The sequence below is a fragment of the Sciurus carolinensis genome, chromosome 1 (genome assembly GCF_902686445.1).
Source record: "Sciurus carolinensis chromosome 1, mSciCar1.2, whole genome shotgun sequence".
Taxonomy (NCBI): Eukaryota; Metazoa; Chordata; class Mammalia; order Rodentia; family Sciuridae; genus Sciurus; species Sciurus carolinensis.
This window is the reverse complement of record NC_062213.1, coordinates 88873522-88891316: the sequence shown is the minus strand read 5'-3', so window position 1 is coordinate 88891316 and position 17795 is coordinate 88873522. Positions and strand designations below refer to the sequence as shown.

Below are 17795 nucleotides of genomic sequence, written 5' to 3'. Positions count from 1 at the left end.
CAAGTCTTGAAGTTAGAGGACTCCAAGATGACTCCTTAATTTTTAATTTGAACTAAAGGGTAGATAATGGTGAGGGGTTTTGTTTGTGCTAGGGAGCAAACCCAGGGATCTGTGCATGCTGGGCAAGTACTCTACCACTGAGCTACATTCCCAGCCCTGTGCTACCATTTAATGAACAAAACTTAGGGGGGGCATATTTGGAGAAAGGGTGAAGATGAGAAATCTGTACTTAATGAGTTTGAGATGACTACAGAGGGTAAAAATGATATAATGCTGGATTTGAATGCAACACCAGCTTTAAAACCCATTGGCGGTATAACTGAGCAATATCCTTTCTAGGTTTCATTTGTAAAATAAACTCTGTCTTAAGAGGTTTTGTTATAATAACCATGGAAAAGTGCCAGCCAGTGGCAGATATTAAATACATCTGAAATTTGAGCACAAAATAGGAGCCGTGTAAAAGCCCTGACTTTTTTAAAGGGACTCAAACTGTGGCAGGAAGGACAGACTTACACAGATTACTGAAGTGTGATTCTCTGAGCCTCTGCCCCACCTTGATGTTTTTTTTTTTTCTTGTACTTTCTATCCCCCTCTGTGTCTGTTTTCAAAAACCTTCACCCTGGCCACACCCTGAACTTAGTCATCATCTATAACTGCTACATTTCTGAAAACTCAGGTTGGAATATGTTGGTTTCCACCACAACATCCTGTCCATATTTCGATTAAACCCTTAGCCCCCTAGTGGTCCAGTCATAACACGTAACACAGAAGAAACACAGTGTAGTAATCAAGTTATTTTGGGTGTGGTGGCACATACTTGTAATCTGAGTGACTGGGAGGCTGAGAGAGAAGGATGGCAAGTTCAAAGCCAGCCCGAACAATTTAGTGAAGACAATTTAGTCTCAAAATAAAAAATAAAGGGTTCAGAGCCAGGCGCAGTGGCACATGCCTATAATCCCAGTTGCTCAGGAGGCTGAGGCAGGAGGATTATGAGTTAAAGCCAGCCTCAGCAATTTAGCTAGGCCCTAAGCAACTCAGCAAGACTCTGTCTCTAAATAAAATATGAAAAAGGACTGGCAATGTGACTCAATGGTTAAGTACCCCTGGGTTCAATCCCTGGTACCAAAAAAATAAAAATAAATAAATAAATAAATAAATGGTTCAGGACATAGCTCAGTAGTAGAGCACCCCTGGATTTAATCCCTGGCACCAAAATAAATAAATAAAACTACTAAAGTTATTTAAATCTTTACTTCCTTTCTCAAACATTATAGGCAGGGGGAGGGGGAGGGTGGGAGCATATTTCGATGTGTAGTCAAATGACTACACACATTGCTGAGACTAGCTTTGTACTCACAATCCTGGGATTACAGGCATGTGCCACCACACCTGGCTAGTCTAATGACTTTTAAATCCTCTCTCTTATTCAACATTTTTCACCTGGATTGTAACTTCTCAAAAATACCTCTTCCAATCTCACTCAGTTCCACAGATTTTATCTTCCAACTTCAGGTCTGCTCCCTTTATTTCACTTGCTTTTACATAGCAGAAAGGCTCCTGAACTGATCTAGCAAACAGAAATTCTTTCTCCCATCCTTCATCCTATGGGACTCCATGGGGTTCCTTGCAACCTTACAGCTTATTCTGGAAAAAGAGGCAGAAATGGCTTCCAGGAACACTACTGTGATTCTATTCTGTGGTAGGTGCCCCTCCTCTATCACAGCACCTATCATACAGGTCTAGAACTTTTGCCCTACTTGACTGTCTCAGCCACAGATTATTTGTTTATGGTACTGAGGATTGAACCCGGGAGCACTCTACAGCTGAGCTACATTCCTAGCCCTGTTTTTAAATTTTTATTTCAAGACAGAGTCTCACTAAGTTGCCAAGGCTGGCCTCAAACTTGGGATTCCCCTGCCTCAGTCTCCCAAGTTACTGGGATTTTAGTCATGTATGGCTTGTTTTATGAACTCTCTGAGGATGGGGACCATGTCGTTCTTTTTAATGTCCCCTGAATGTAGCCCAGAACTTTTGGCACAAATTCTACAAAAAGCCCATGTTAGATCTGATGTAGACAGTTTGTATGATTATTTTCTCATTTTAATGCAGTGATTGGAAGGTAGGAGAGACAAAAGGAGAGATGCACTTGGGATATAGCTCAGTTGGTAGAGTGCTTGCCTTGCATGCACAAGGCCTGGGTTCAATCCCCAACACACACACACACACACACACACACACACACACACAGAGAGAGAGAGAGAGAGAGAGAGAGAGAGAGAGAGAGAGAGAATGAGAATGAATCAGCATGTACTGATCACTTACTAGAAGTCAAAGACTTTGCCAACCATTTACATTGTTACATTATGACAACCTCTCCACAAGGCAGATAGTAGCATATCCATTGTACAGATAAGGAAAGCAAGGTTTGTCTAGCATGTGTGAGGCACTGGGTTTGATTCTCGGCACCACATATAAATAAAAAAAATGAAGGTCCATCAACAACAGAAAATTAAAAAAAAAAAATTACATCAGGACACATAAGTAGCAGGGTTTGAGTTTAGTTTGACTCCAAAATTCTGTTTTTTCCAAATCCTGTGAGAGCATGATCACAACAGTTTACAATCGAATGGTTTATTTATTGAAGAAACAAATGTGATGAGCAGTCAGTTCTCAATGAAAAATTAAGTCAATCAATATATTTTTCTTTTCAGAGTCATTTTCAGGCCAATTTTTAAATATTTTTCAACCCTATAATGCTCCTTTATATCTACATTATGTGAGAAATAGAAAGTCCTGGTGGTCCATTTTTAGAATATAGCCTTAATTGGATCCAATTGTAGCCATTTTAATTGTAGCTCTTCCCTTTGCCACCCTAACCTAAAAATTAGCCAATCACATAGATCATACCCCTGAGCTCCTCCAATCAGGGCAAAGGGCAGTGCTGTATTAGGAATATAAGCAGGCAGACTACCCACCCAGGTAACGCTAGCTAGCCGTGTTCCAGTAGCATCCTCTTCTGGCAGAAATAAAGTTTGACTTGCCCATCCACTTTCAAGCATGTGTTTTGATTTTTTGTGGCATCTCGGTATTTCTAACAATTATCAAGAGCATGCTGATGTATCTCTATGAAGTTGGATGTGTGTATGCAATGTGTGTCACTGTATGTGTAGGTTTGTGGGGCCTGTTGCTGGTTGACCAAAAGACCGCAAGGGATGCTTACATCTACTTGCTCCCCTCCCTTTCCTTCCCAAGGCTACTTAAGTACTCTGGGCCTGCCCCCATATAAGGTCCTGTCCGGGGAAGTTGTTCAGTATTGTTGCTCCCTCACCTCCCCAACCCCCCTCCTTCAGAGCATTTTTAGAACTGGTGGTTTCCTCCAGCTGTCAGCTGGTTACTCTTGCTGCCAATGATTCTGGCTTCTCCCCAGCAACAGTCAATAGGGAAGGTATTCAATTGGCCCAGAAGCATCCTCTTAGCCAATAAAATGTTAAGACATTGAAATCAACTTCCTTGCCCCTTCCTCCCCCACAAACCCTGACCAATGAGATTCTGGTTTTGTCACTTAACTGTCAATCTGGTATTTTAAATAAAAACAAAATACTGTAATACTGAATGAAGATGAAAGAAGTGGAACTAGAGATGGAGTGGAAGTATAAATGCCCATTCCACAGAACCCGCTAGAAAGTCTGGCTCTCTCACGTCCACCACAAAAATAGTAGTTGGAAAAATTCCCAGATTTCCTCTCTTGTAACCACAGAAGCTGAGAATCTTGGGGGCAGGAGGAATTTAAAGAAATTGTACCAACTCAGTTACTGCTTCAATCTCCTTCTCTACTTTATACATTCATGCACAACTGACATCTTATGACATCTCATAACATGGTTGTCCAAATGCTGCTTGAATTGTAGGGACAGGGAGCTTACTTCCTTGTCAGTTACTGCCTCCTCTTTTTCCAGCTCATTATTCCCTCTTTTTACTTTTAAGACCAGACACTTGAAAACTTTTAATGCCTTCTTTCTTCCTGTTATTCCTGTTTCTGCTCCTGCCTATATGCCCACACCCTAGCTAGACCCATGAGCTAAGTAAAGAGACTGGGGAGACAGAGCTCATCCTGGCACTTATAGGGAGGTATATGCCCCCACACTCCTGTCAACAACTTATTAGCCTCCTGACCTCAGGATATCAGGCGGACCCTATAATCTGGGTCTGGGAGGGATGGTATGGAGAAGGTCATTCCAGAATGGGGTCAGGCCTTGCCTGAGATTGAGGGATGGGACACACATCACTTCCTTTTGAAAAGCTAGTTCTCTCTGTCCCCGTTTCACTCTATGCTCCCACCCACCTAACAATCATAGAGGCAAACTCTAAATTCAGTCTCTTTCTGGAAAACAATATTTTTTTTGGCAGTACTGGGGATCGAACGCAGAGGCACTCTGCCAATGATGTCAGCCCCAGCTCCCTCCTTTATTTTTCAAATTTTATTTTAAGACAGGGCCCCACTAAATTGCCCAGGCTGGCCTTGAATTTGCAGTCCTCCTATCTCAGTCTCTGAGTCACTGAGATTACAGGTGTGCACCACCACTCCTAGCTGGAAAATATTTTTGTATGCCAGTAAGAACCCTACCCAGTGAGAAGAGGGTTTCTTTCATTTTACAGTACTGGAGATTGAACCCAGGGGTGCTCTACCACTGAATTACATTGGCAGAAGTTTTCTTAAAATAACATATATGAAAGTGATTTACAAAGTATGAATTGCAAAGAGCATTGAAGGTGAGTCAGGTGCAATGGTGCACACCTGTAATCCCAGCAATTTAGGAAACTGAGGCAGGAAGTTCACAAGTTCAAGGCCTGGCTCAGCAATTTAGCGACACACTCTCGAAAAATAAAAAAGAGCTGGACACGTAGCTCAGAGTGGTAAAGAGGTTCAAATCTAGTAATTAACAGAGAGAGAGAGAGAGAGAGAGAGAGAGAGAGAGAGAGGGAGAGAGAGAGAGAAGAAAGAAAGAAAGAGCCCTTCTCCCCAGGACCAAACCCATGGCTCACCCTTTTAACCCTTATAAGCCATGATTCCAGAGCTCAGTCTTTGCGCAGTTTATTTTGTCTTTATCTTACAGTCTCTTCTATTGTCCCATTGTTTCTCTTGTGGAAGTCTAGTTCACAACCTTCTCCCCAGGTTGAATGTGAACTCCTTTAGTACACAAAAATATATTGTTCATGTTTGTACTTCACATCCATTTACCACAGATCTCTGCTCAGTGTACCATGAGCTCACAATATGAAGGTCCATGAACATATTATTGGTGATCCAATTTTGTTAGCTTGATGAAACAATTGAAGATCTTTCTGATCTTGATCACTGTCCTGTTCCTACCTCCTCATGCTTGTCTGGCACCAGAGAAAGGGTCAGGGCATTCAAGCACAGCAGTGCAAGACATGTTTGCTGGAGAGAAAAGCGTAGGTAGCCATTTTCCCATGGATGCAGTGGGAGCAAACACTGTGCTGGATGGTGCAAAGCACAGGGTATTGTGTAAGTCTCTGCCTGGTACTGAACTTGATTAGCAAAGCCCAGTATCAGTGAGCATAGCACACATAACTGCTGCAACCTCCATGGCCTGCCTCAGCCCCAGAGTCCCAGCTCTGTATCCCAAGCCATGTTTGGTAGCCCAGCAAGGACTGTTATGGCAGAATGAGGTGTCCTTGGTTCCTCCATTGCCCCCTTCCCCCTCACCTCAGAGTATTCTTTACCTATAATTCTTTCCTTTCCTTCACATTTGGTCCTTCCCCCACCCTTAGCTGTCCAGCTTCTGACACTCAAACCTCAAGTTTTACAGGGCCCACTTGCTACCCTTGCCATCCCCATCCCATCCATGATATACACAGGAATACCCAGGTTCTTTCTCAAGCAAAATTGCCTGCATAGATAGGAAAGTAGAGATGCTCTTGCACCCTACTGCTCTGCAAGTACTCTGCCACCACTGAACACCTGACTCCCCTCACCTAAGAGCCTTTTTCATGCTATTCCTTTTGCCTTACTGCCTATCCCTACTGCATTATTATTTTCATACTGGGGATTGAACCCAGAGGTGCTTTAACACTGAGCTGCATTCCCAGCCCTTTTTATTTTGAGACAGGGTCTTGGTTAAGTCCTTGCTGGGTTGCTTGCAATCTTCCTTCCTCAGCCTCCCAAGTCACTGGGATTACAGACTTGCACCACCATGCCTGGCTCCTACCCAACTTTTTAAATTCCTCATACTGAATTACATTATTAGGGTGGGAGGAATATTGAGGATTGAACCCAGTAGTGCATTACCACTGAGCTATATCTCTAGTCCTTTCTATTTTTTTATTTTGAGATAACAGAATCTCACGGTTGGTTAAAGCCTTGCTAAGTTGCCAAAGCTGGCCTCAAATTTGTGATCCTCCTGCCTCAGCCTCCTGACTTTCTGTGATTATAGGCATGCACCACTATGTCTGACCTGAATTCTCTTCTAACTTCACATCTTCAAAGAAGTCTGCTGGGTTTATATTGTTTGATTCTGGGGACCTTGTCTCACTCAATAGTCATGAGGATAACCTCTCACATTGCTGTCGCTTTAATTGTTTTGAAAATATTTAAACATTTGCTCCTGGAGCAACCCTCTGGGAACAGGTATTATTAGTCCCATTCCACCTCTAAATAATCTAAATTCTGTATCAGTACCACCCTGTATCTGTACCCAATACCACCCAGTTAATAAGGTGCTGAACTCCAGCTCATTTTTGGATCCATCAGCTCCTGCTTCAGGACTCTATTACAACAGTCCTCCATGACCTGACCCACTCAACTATTATTGCTGCTATTAAACAGCTGTTCTGTGTTGATGTAGTTAGTTCTTGTTTATTTTTGCACCTTCATGTTCTTATTTGCTATACTTGCCAGATGCTTTTTGTGTGTGTGTGTGAGGTTTTGAACCCAGGGCCTTGGGCATACAAGACAAGTACCCTAAAACACACACACACACACACACACACACACACACACACACACACACCTGCCATGTGTTTATTGTGATTAAGATACTACAGAGATGGGCTGAGGACATAGCTCAGTTGGTAGAGTACCTGCCTCGAATGCACTAATGCCCTGGATTCAATCCCCAGCACCACCAAAAAAAAAAAAAAAAAAAAATTCTACTAGAGGTAGGGATAGAATGTCTTTTCTTCAGTAGTCCCTTGGAATTCAGGATTGGGTTCTGCCAACCAAAGAAGCTAAGCCTGGGGTAAGGGTAGTCACCACTGATGTGGATCTTTGCCACCTTCAAGCACATTGGAGACCTTGTAGAGGGTGGATGAGAACAGAAAGATGATAATAACTAACAGCAGCTGCCATTTGTTGAGCACTTACCGAGTGCTAGGCATTATGCTAGTTCTTTATTTACATCATTCAATCCTTACAACACGTTTCTAAGGGAGGTATTATTACTGGCAAATGAATAAAACTAATGCTCAGAGACATGGAGCCAAGGTGCAACCCACATCTGTCTGACTCCAAAAGGAGTATATAAATAGCAGAATTCAACTTGTATTTTTAAAACTTGATAAACCCTCACTCCTTGAACACCCATCCTACCCTTGATTCTTCCTTTCCCAGCAAATAAAATTCAGGAAGAGGAACCAAGGTAGGTTATAACTCATCGAAAATACACATAGATTTCCACACAGACACACAGTCACACACACACACACACACACACACACACACACACACGCACACAGAGATCATTCATTCTTATCACTGCCACCCTCAAGTCCCTAGCTAGGGTGAGGGCTATGAGGGGTGGGGGTCAGTTTCCCCAGGACCAGAGTCCTCCCCTTCCCTGGTACTAAGTAAAAGTGAATATATATAAATAAATACAACTAAATAAATACAACTTGGGCCGGGTGCCCATCCTGCCTTCCCCCTCCCTCCCGTGACCTGCAGGGCTGAGGGAACAGTTTAGATAAGGGACTGTCTCCTAGTCCCTTCCATCCACCAACTCATCACTGCCTCCCAGGCAGGAAACTGGGGCAGGGCCAGCCTGCCCATTAGGGCAGAGAGGAGAAGCAGGTTCACTCTCACAGCCCCTTCCCACTGTGTCTTAGCAGAAGGCAGCTGCAGAAGCTCCCTCATTCTTCCAGCTGAGTCTGGGGCCCCGGTGCCCAGAATGGGCAGCCGGGATGGTGAGGTTATTTCCTGCCCGCCCAGGAGCGCCGCCGAAGGATCTCCAGGATCTGTGCCCGGCGATGCAGCCAATCCTGGGAAGCAGGGCGTGGTGTTGAAGGGGTTGGTCGAGGAACAAAGAAGCTGTATCGGAGGCGTGCATTCTGTGGGTTGCCAGCCACTAGGACTTGCAACATCAAGGGCTGGGTCAGTGGCCCATGGCCTGACAGTGTCTCTGAGGCTGCAGTGGCCCCACTATAGCGCAAGCTGACTGCCCCAGGCAATACCACATCTGTGGGAGAGGGCATCAGCGTGTATTCACCATTGAGGGCATAGGAGCCATCTGAAAGCTTCAGGGCCAGGTAGATGCTCCGAAGGCCAGGGGTTCCCTGCTGCCGGACAAGGATATGGGTGGCCCCTGCAGGGATAGTGACCACATTATTGTATCCGTACCTGTGTGGAAGGAATAGATGGGGAGCTCAGCATTTTCTGAATTTCCTCAGTCTTCTAAGCTGTTTTCGTCTAATTGTACATTTGTAGAGGGTCATCACCTCAAATCAACATGAGCTGTCCCAGATCAGATCTACATGCAAGTGTTCCCTACTAACCATATACCTGGACATTTAAACTCATTACCCTCATTTTTTTTGGTGGGGGAGCTGTGCTAGGGATTGAATCCAGGTATGCTCTACTATTGAGCTGTACCCCAAGGCCCTTTTTATTTTTATTTTGAGGCATGGGCTTGCTAAGTTGCGAGGTTGACCTTAAACTTGCCCTGCCCCTGCCTCAGCTCCCCAAGTAACTGGATTACAGGTAGGTGCCACCACACCCAGTTATACCCATTACCCTCTTATTCAGGTGCCCTTTTAGCCACCCCCTTTTAGCCTGTCCAATTCCTACTCTCCAGCCTAGACTCAATTTAGTCCCAAGGAAGTCATCCTTGATGCCCATAAAGGCTCTCACAGCACCCTGTGCCACCCTCTTTTGAACACGTGGGTCATGGCATCATAACTGCCTATTCATTTGTCTCCCCACTAGACTGTAGAAATGGTGTCGAGTTCACTTCTGTATCCCCAGAACAGCATCCATAAAGGTAAAGGGAAAAAAATAAATGGTGAAGGAACCTGAATTTTCTGAAAGAGCCTGACAGCTTGCTGCAGCTGGAACCATCCCCACCACACACCATGCACTTGTCAAATTTCTTTTTGGAACCAATTATGCGATCACAGCCAGCATGGATGCAGCGACCCTGGACGCAGACTGAGGAGCTGTCTGGGGAACAAGGGGTTCCATCTACCACCTGAAGAAAAGAGAAGGAACGATGTAAAAGGTTCTTCCTAAGTAAGGAGGGGTTGGTAAGTCATACATAACCCAGGTCCCAACAGGGCAGGGGTGTCAAAAGAGCTAGAAGAGGTAGGGGGTATGAATGGTATGTAGGGTGAGCTCCAACTGCTGTAAGGGATGATAATAACAACTGATATAAAAGTCACCATTTTCAGAGTACTAACCATTAGGCAGTGTGCTAAATTAAGCACTTTATAAACATGAAATAAGCAGGGATCAGTGGCACACACTTGGAAACCCAGCAACTTAGAAGGCTCAGGCATGGAGGATCACAAGTTCAAGCCCAGCCTGGGAAACTTGGTGAGACCCTGTCTCAAAATAAATAATAAAAAGGACTGGGAATGTAGGTCTGTGGAAGAGCATGCCTGGGTTCCATCCCCAGTACCACAAAAATTTCAAAAACGAAAAAAAAAAAAAAAAAAAAAAAGAGAATATAAATCTCAAATTGAATCTCTCAGCTGTTATTTCAGGTTTTAAGATATGGAACATTAAGGTTTAGCAAGAGCAAAGAACTTGCCTAAAGATTACAGAGATGGCATGCAAAGGAACCAAGACCGAAATTTTTGGTCTATCGGAGTCCCACTCACAACCCCTGAACCTGAAGATGGTACTGTCTTTATATGGGCGCTAGAGGGCAGCCAACCTGTAGGAATTCTCCACAGATGGGGGAAGGGAGGGAACCAAATACTGCTAGGGCTTGTTTTCCACTTTCAACCCATTGATCGCCCTATCACACTGAGGTAGTTCAGGGACATCAGGCATTTCTGGATGCCTGTCCATTGAAGGTCATCCATCAGTCTAATGAAGTCACCACTGTAATTTGACAGAGGAACCCATGGAAAGGAGGAGGGTTGAGGACTTGCCCAAAGATCACACACTTCCATTCTCAACAAATGCAGAAGATGAAAGAGAGAGGGAAAGAAGGAGGAAATGGGGACAGTCTAGAGTGGCCCATCTGCAAACTGTTTTCCCAATACCCATGAACAGATAAATCTGACTGGACCCATGGGCTCGCCTGCTTTGGCAATGCCAGCAATGGTGCTATTTTGGGGGATCTTTGCTATTAAGCAGAAGGATCACAGGGAAGTATGTGAGCATGGACAGGGCCTATGGGGTGCCTGGTCCTTACCCGTGGTTCCAGCACATAGTAGTAGCCCAGTGCCCGGGCTTGACAGGTGAGTTTGCACTGGTCCCGGGGTGCCACGCCTGTGTATCGAGGGACCCAGTCCATGGGCCCTGGGAAGCTCTTGAAGAGGTCAGTGCGGTGGTTGTAGGCAGCACATTGCTGTTCACGGAAGGTCAATGCTATGGGGTGAAATGGACAGTCAGATCCCCTCACATTGTCCCACGAACCCCTCCACCAGCATCTGTTTTTTTTTCTTGGTACCAGGTATTGAACCCAGAAGTGCTTAATCACTGAGCCACATTCCCAGTCTTTTTGTTTTTTGAGTCAGGATCTCATTAAGTTGCTGACACTGGCTTTGAACTTGTGATCCCCCTGTCTCAGCCTCCCAAGCTGCTGGGATTACAGGTGGGGGCCACTGTGCCTGGCTCCACCTAGCATCTTAAACTGCATGGCACCTCTTTTCCGCACAGACTGAGAGAGACAGTTCCTACAAAGCAAAGTCACTCACCCCCCACCCAGCAGCAGGACCAATCAACACCTCTTGGGACAGTCCTTCCTGCTCTTTACCATCCTTTTGCAAAGAGTTTCCATCCCTTCCACCCCTCACCTGAGCCAGTTGGGCAGTTTTCAGTGTTGCAGGAGCGGAAGCGGGTACGGCGACCCTCACAGTACTTGCCGCCATTCCGAGGAACAGGCTTTGTGCAGTCCCGGGAAGAGAACTGGACACCACCCCCACAGCTCCGAGAGCAGTCGCCCCAAGATCCCCAGGGACCCCATCCACCAGCCTGAGGAACCTAAAGAAGCACAGAATGGAAAGATAGGATAAGTATACTCTCTCATGGGCTTAGGGCCAGTCCCCTTCACCCAGGTCCTTTATCCAACTCCAGCCCTGGAATCTCACATTGAAGTCCTTGAGTTGATCCATATGGAGGCAGCGGCCACCCATGCAAGCCTGTGAAGGCCCACAGGGGGTGCCATCAGCCCAGGGCGAGTGCTTGGTCTGGCACATAGCATGGCCATTGAGGTGGCCAGAGCACCAAAGGGCAGTACAGGGTGGCGGCAGCTGGGGACAATGGTGTGAGTCGGGACCGAAAGTCAGCTGGCACTGGCGATCAGCATCATAGTCCTTGCCAGGAAAAGTCACAGGCAGATTCAGGGGAGCCTCTGGCTTGTCTAAGAGACAGTGTCCTGGAAAGGGAGTTGAGGTACAAAGTCAGCAAGAGACTGTGAAGAGAATTCAGGATTGCCAGCTGAAAGTTTATGCTCTCTGGGCTGAGGGATCCTAGAAAAAAAAATCCCAGGGATGTAAGAGGCTTTAAATTGCAGCTATGCCTATAACCCCATTGGCTGAGGTAGGAGCATCACAAATTCAAGGCCAGCCTCAGCAATTTAGTGAAGCTGTAAGCAATTTAGTGAAACTTTGTTTCAAAATAAAAAATAAAAAGCACTGGGAATATTGCTCAGTGGTAAAGTGCCCCTGGTTTCAATCCCCAATACTAAAATATAAAATAAAATAAATAGCATTTACACTTCATTGAATGTTTATTTTCGGATGAGCATTAGCTAAATGCTTGACCAGCACTATCACAATTAATCATTGTAAATACTATGAGGTAGTTACCATTATTATACCTATTTTATACACCAGATACAAACATGGAGAAGTGAAAGAACTTACAGCACACATCTGCATACAACTAAAGAAGCAGGATAAAAGCCCAAAGCACAGTCTTTCCACCTTTTTTGGGGGGAGGTGGTTAGGAGGACTGAAACCAGGAATCCTTTACCTCTGAGCTACATCCATCCCAAGGCTGGTCTCAAACTTGCGAACCTCCTGCTTCAGCCTCCCTAGTAGCTGGGATTACAGGCACAAGCCACCATGCTCAGCTTTCCACCTATTCTTAACCGCCACAGGATTCTAGAGTCTGCTTCTTATCAACCAACCTCTGCCTAGTGACAGTCATCCTGCTGTTCTTGAATATTTCATTCAGGGACAAGATAATCACTTCCTTCAATAGTTAGTCCATTCCAGTGTGGGACAGTTCTAGCCCTTAGGTCAGTTCTAATTCTGTTGAGCCAAAATTTGCCTTCTCTAGTTGTGTTATTCATTCTCAAAGGATGTAGGAACCACACAAAGACAGCAGCATTTCTCACCCCATTCCACACTACAGAGGAAGCATATTTAGAAGAGTCAATGTGGTCCATGGGGAATGTAGCGGAAGTGAGAGTTCAGTGGGGGCAGAAATTGAATCCTACACAGGGAAAGATGAGTGCCACCTGCTTACCATATCCGTTGTCCAGGAAGTCAGTGATGAAGCGGGCACTGCAGGGGGACCAGGGCTCCTCAGGATCCACATGAGCCATCACAGGAGCCATGACATGGCGGGAGGTGCTCCCATGCCCATTCAAACTGACACATGGCTTGGAGTTGTCATGAAGCATGTTGAAGACATGGCCTGTGAGGGCAGAGGTCCTGCTAATAACTAAGGGTTCTAGCCCTGTGCCCTCAGGGAGCTCCATTATTAATCTGGTTGCACCTGTGGATATCAGATCCATTCCCTACCCCAACCTGCCCCCCACTCCCTTCTGGTGCTATGAGAGCTTCTCAACATGTAACCTGCATTGCTCTATCTCCCCTACTCCAAAGGAAAGACCCTTCCCTACTCATTTTTCATTGCATCCAGCCTTCCCAATCCTGAACCTCCATTCCCTCACTGATGTCCCATCTACACATACATAAACACACACACACACACACACACACACTCACACATGTACAGTTTACAGTAGGTTTCCGTATACTATCTTATCTGAATACGAAAATCTATTAGTCTACATCCAGAGCTGAGAAGCATTATTGCCCTGAATACCTTAGGACTCCTGTTTGTACTCCCATGAGTTCACTGTCCCAAGATACTCTTCTATCCATCCCAGGTGCCCCATGGTCCCATTCCCTCCTTACCCAGTTCATGAGCAGCGGTGAAGGCTGACTGGAGTCCATCATCCTCCACAATAGCACAGCTCCGAGCAGGATCACACACAGTACCCACATCAGCCATGCCCAGAGTGTCACAAGTGGAGACTCCACACAGGTCCTGTGGAGAGGGATCATAGAAGATGCATGGAGAGTGAAGACACTTGGGTCTGTTAGGATGAATCCCAGATTAGTGGGGACCTGAGCACTGGGTACCTAAGAACTGTCAAATCCCAGATAGCCACATATAGCAGTGTGATTGGGGCCAGGCACCATGCTGCAAAACTCCAGGCACTATAACTTAGTGGTGCCTCTTGGTGTTATGTGGTGCCTGGTCTGTGGTGCTAAGTAGTGCCTCACCTGACGGGTGAACAGAATGGCTGTGTCGAAGTGGTCAGGATCTGAGTCTTCAGGGGTGTTGAGGCCACGCTGCCAGGCGCAGAAGCTTCGTAGTGTCTGGGCGGCACTTGGCCCCACTTGGGGTCCCTCTTCACCTGACCCCAGAATTATTAGCCGAGTCACCACCAAACTGACAGGGTTGCGGATGCTTGGGTGCTTGAAAGCCTTGGCTGCTGCTGCCATAACTGTCAGCAGGTAGCGCTTTATCCCTGCACCATGAAAGGCTGCCATCTTGTCATCTGCCACCACCAGGGTCTCCACAAATCTACTTAGTGAAGCAAAACGCTGGAGAGAAAAAGGAAGAGAGGATCCTGAAATAGATTCTCAGACCCATGGATCACTTCTCCCCTCCCTCATTTCTTGGGTCTGGAACTCAGCAGAGCCAGCTGGGCCCCACGTACCCCGTGAGTTCCTGGCCTTTCCCCCAGTCCCAAATTCGAGGGCTTTTGTGGGAATGATGAAGAATCAGCTGTTGATCCTGAGAAGGAAAGAAGGGGATGTCATGTCCTGGGAGTGTGTGGGCCCCAGAGGTGAAAAGCAACTAGGCTGCTTCCAGGAGGTGTTTTGGGGTCCCCAGGCCTGAGTGTGGCTGGGGCCTCTGGGACTAGGGCTAGAGGGCTGGACTGCAACGTGTCTGCCCTGTGTGGCTGGAGGAACAATTCAGTCAGCAGCTAGGGCCAGGGCCAGATCTCAGCGTGGCGGGTGTGGAGGGAGCGTCTGGTCTGGATTAAAGCTAGAGAGGGAGGAGAAAGGAAGGGAAGAAGGGGGAGACAGGAGTGGGAGGGAGGAAAGGATGGAACCTCAGGCAGCCTCACAGTCAGTCCACAGTGTGGGAAGGGGATTGACCAGAAGGAGGTATTGGGATGCCTTTCTTCCCCTGCCCACTCTTGTCCTAGTTTGCAGTTTGCCAGAACAAGTTTCAAGGCAGCATCAGAAGCCAGAGGCCAATCCCTTGGGACTCAAACCTCACTCTTTAGCTGAGTGTGGGGGTGAAAAAATCACTGAGGCAGAGAAAAGAACCAAGGCCATGGGGCTGTTAGAAGAGTTTTATTTCTGGGGACTGTGCCAGTACGAGATGCCAAAGCCAAGCAGGGGCATGGGGGGTGGGATAAGGGGAAGCAGCCATTCCCAGCCTAAAGTATCTGACCCACCTCCAGGAATCCTCAGAGTGGATCAGTGGTCTGGCTAAGAGAAGGGTTGGGGGAGAGAGAGAAAAGAACTTTCCCAAGAAAGGAGGCTAGTGGAGGGAGGAAAGGCAGACAGAAGAGAGGGAAGCAGAATAGCCAGAAGTGGAAGTGGGTGGAGAGAGGGTGAATAGAGGTCAGTAGGACAGACATGGAGAAAGGACACTGCAGGACAGACTCCAGGGTTGCCTACCTTGGCTCTTCGGGGACTGGGGCTGGGGCTTCCTGGAGGAGCCTTGACGTTGCACATGGGACCCTGGCCGCTGTCAGGACTCTTCCGGCGTAGGATGTGAGCCCCAGGCCCCCCGGCAGAGTTAAGGGTGCCTCCCTCCAGAGGCTGGAGGTGGAGTTCAGCCCCCCGGTACTGCAATACTCCTAAGAGGGCTCCCCCATCCCAGTGCAGAGATGCCACTGACTCCGGATCTCCGTTGATGGTTCCAGTCAGGTAGGTGCCAGGCTCTGCCCCACCCAGCAGTTCAGATGCCTGGCCCAAGTACTGCACCGTCAGTCCCTCAACCTGCACACCAGGGTCCTGTTCCAACTCTAGTAGCAGAGTCTCCCCAAAAGCCGGCAAGCGGTACAATAGTCTGGCAGGGGCCCCTGAGCCAGGCAGGACGCTGCCGTTGAGCTTCTCAGGAAACACGATCTCCTCCTCCCGGGGGAGGGGGCTGGCTGGCCAGGCTGAGGGCAGGAGGGAGGCCAGCAGCAGCAGAAGCAGCCACACCAGTCCAGAGAGGGGCACAGTGGGGAGCAGCAGGCGGGGTTGGATTCCCCACAGCCAGCACCTCGCCAAGCCCCTCCCGGGATGTGAGCTTGTCCGGGACATGGCACTGGTGCTGCAGCTGGGAGGAACTGAGGCCGTCTGGAGCATAAAGTCCTCCACACTTTAGCTGTGGAAAACCCCTCTCTAAAGCCTGGGGGCTAGGATTCGTGCCAAGGTCAGACAGAGGCAGTTTTCAGAGGGACTGAGGACCTTCGGAGGAGATGGAGAAAACTTAACCCTTAAACTCAGGAGAGGTGTCTAGGAGTCTGGTTCTTCCAAATTCCCTTCCTGTGCCTTCCTCTCAAGGATCTTTGTCTCTCCCTGCCAGTGTCTTCCGAAGCTTCTCTGGCCTCTCCTTCTGTAAAACTTTGTCTGGCTTCTCCTCCGGCCTGCCCTGTCTCTGCCTTCTTTCCTTCCGCTGTGCCTTTGTCTGTCTCTCTCCTCCTGTCTCTCCTGTGTCTATGTGTCTGTGGGTCTCCCTGTGGGTTCTCCCCAGCCTTTCTCCCCGCCAGCTCTTTTAACCATCTAGAGCTTCTGTGATTGGCTGATCTGTAAGCCACTCAGCCAGGAGCTCTGTCGGTGGGACACAGATTTTGCTTCCCAAAATCCTAATTTTTGTTTTCCTTTAAAAAAAAAAAAAAAAAATGGGACTTGCCCAGGGGAGGGGAATCTCTAGCAGCCGGATGGATTATAGGAACTGAGCCAGCTGATGACATAGCCTTTTCCCAAACCCCACAATCAGCCCTCAGCTGTCTCTTTCCCTTTTTGGTGGGACAGAGTCCCAAGGGAGGTAGGGAGCGAAGGGAAAGAGCCTGGCCAACACGCACAGATAGAATCATATCCTGGGAGAATTCCCGCTCCTACTGTCTGACCTGGCTGGCTTCCCCTTTCTCAGGGCTCCCTCAATGCTGCCCTCTGCCCCCACGGGCTGATTTCCAGGACTAAGGGGACTGAGTAGGCTCTCTGGAGGAAAGAGGGTGGGGAACAGGCAAGGAAACACCAAGGATGAAGAACAAAGAAAAGAGGTGGCTTGACAAAGTTCAGGATAGGATCAAACATCCGGAGAGAGCAGAGGAGGCAGAGAGATGGGGGAGGCAAAGAGACAGTGATCAGGGAGCTTACTGTCCAAAGAGAATGATTTCTGCTGGAATGGACATATATAAGAGGTAGACAACAAGGCAGAAAGGGTTAACAACTTTTCTTTTTATAGAAAGAGGATCCAGAGTGGCACCTTATTCCTCTTCTTCCTCAGGTTCCCCCTTCCTGAGTTACCCCCACAAAGCCTGGAGCAGCAATTCCATCTCCACCTCCTCAGGATCCCCCTCCCTGCTTCCTGACTCCCCATTTCCCTGGCCCAGCTCCCAGTAGCTTCCCCCAGGCTCTTGGCTTCAAGTCAGCAAGCCCCTAGCATAGGCAAGACTTGCTCTCTCAAGAACTCAGAATTATCCTGTGTCAACCTTAGGAAATCCCCACCTGGCTTCCTTCTCTGTCCCCACCTTGCCCCGAAAACCCAATAGTTCCTGGAATATCTAGTAATCTTTGATTTCTCATTCTCCATGGGGCGGGGAAAGAGTGAAGTGTGTCTGGGATAAGGAGAGAGGCTGGGGAGGAGGGGTGGTGTTAGAGAAAGGAAGCAAATTACTTCTTTGGTTCTGGATTGGAAGTGACTCAGAAGAGGGGTCTTAGGGTGAATTCTTAAGGCAAGGAAGTGAAGGGTTCAGAAGTAGGGGCAATTTCTGCTTATCCCACCCTACGGCCACTTGTTTCCCCAGGAAATCCCCAGGAAGGAGAGTGTAGTCAGCAGTCCCTTCCCTTTCCCAGAGGGG

At 47.5% G+C, this 17795-nt stretch overlaps 1 protein-coding gene across 1 annotated transcript; it reads right to left on the bottom strand.

Annotated features, from left to right (window-relative positions):
* Window positions 1-7184: 7184 nt before the first annotated feature.
* Window positions 7185-16447, bottom strand: Adamts4 (ADAM metallopeptidase with thrombospondin type 1 motif 4). The gene is made up of 9 exons (XM_047567005.1): window positions 15400-16447; window positions 13984-14307; window positions 13612-13744; window positions 12935-13105; window positions 11551-11837; window positions 11257-11443; window positions 10653-10828; window positions 9304-9479; window positions 7185-8632 (listed from the first exon to the last, which is right to left on the bottom strand). The coding sequence occupies exons 1-9, from the start codon at window positions 16075-16077 to the stop codon at window positions 8206-8208; spliced, it is 2559 nt and encodes an 852-aa protein (XP_047422961.1). The 5' UTR covers window positions 16078-16447; the 3' UTR covers window positions 7185-8205.
* Window positions 16448-17795: the final 1348 nt, after the last annotated feature.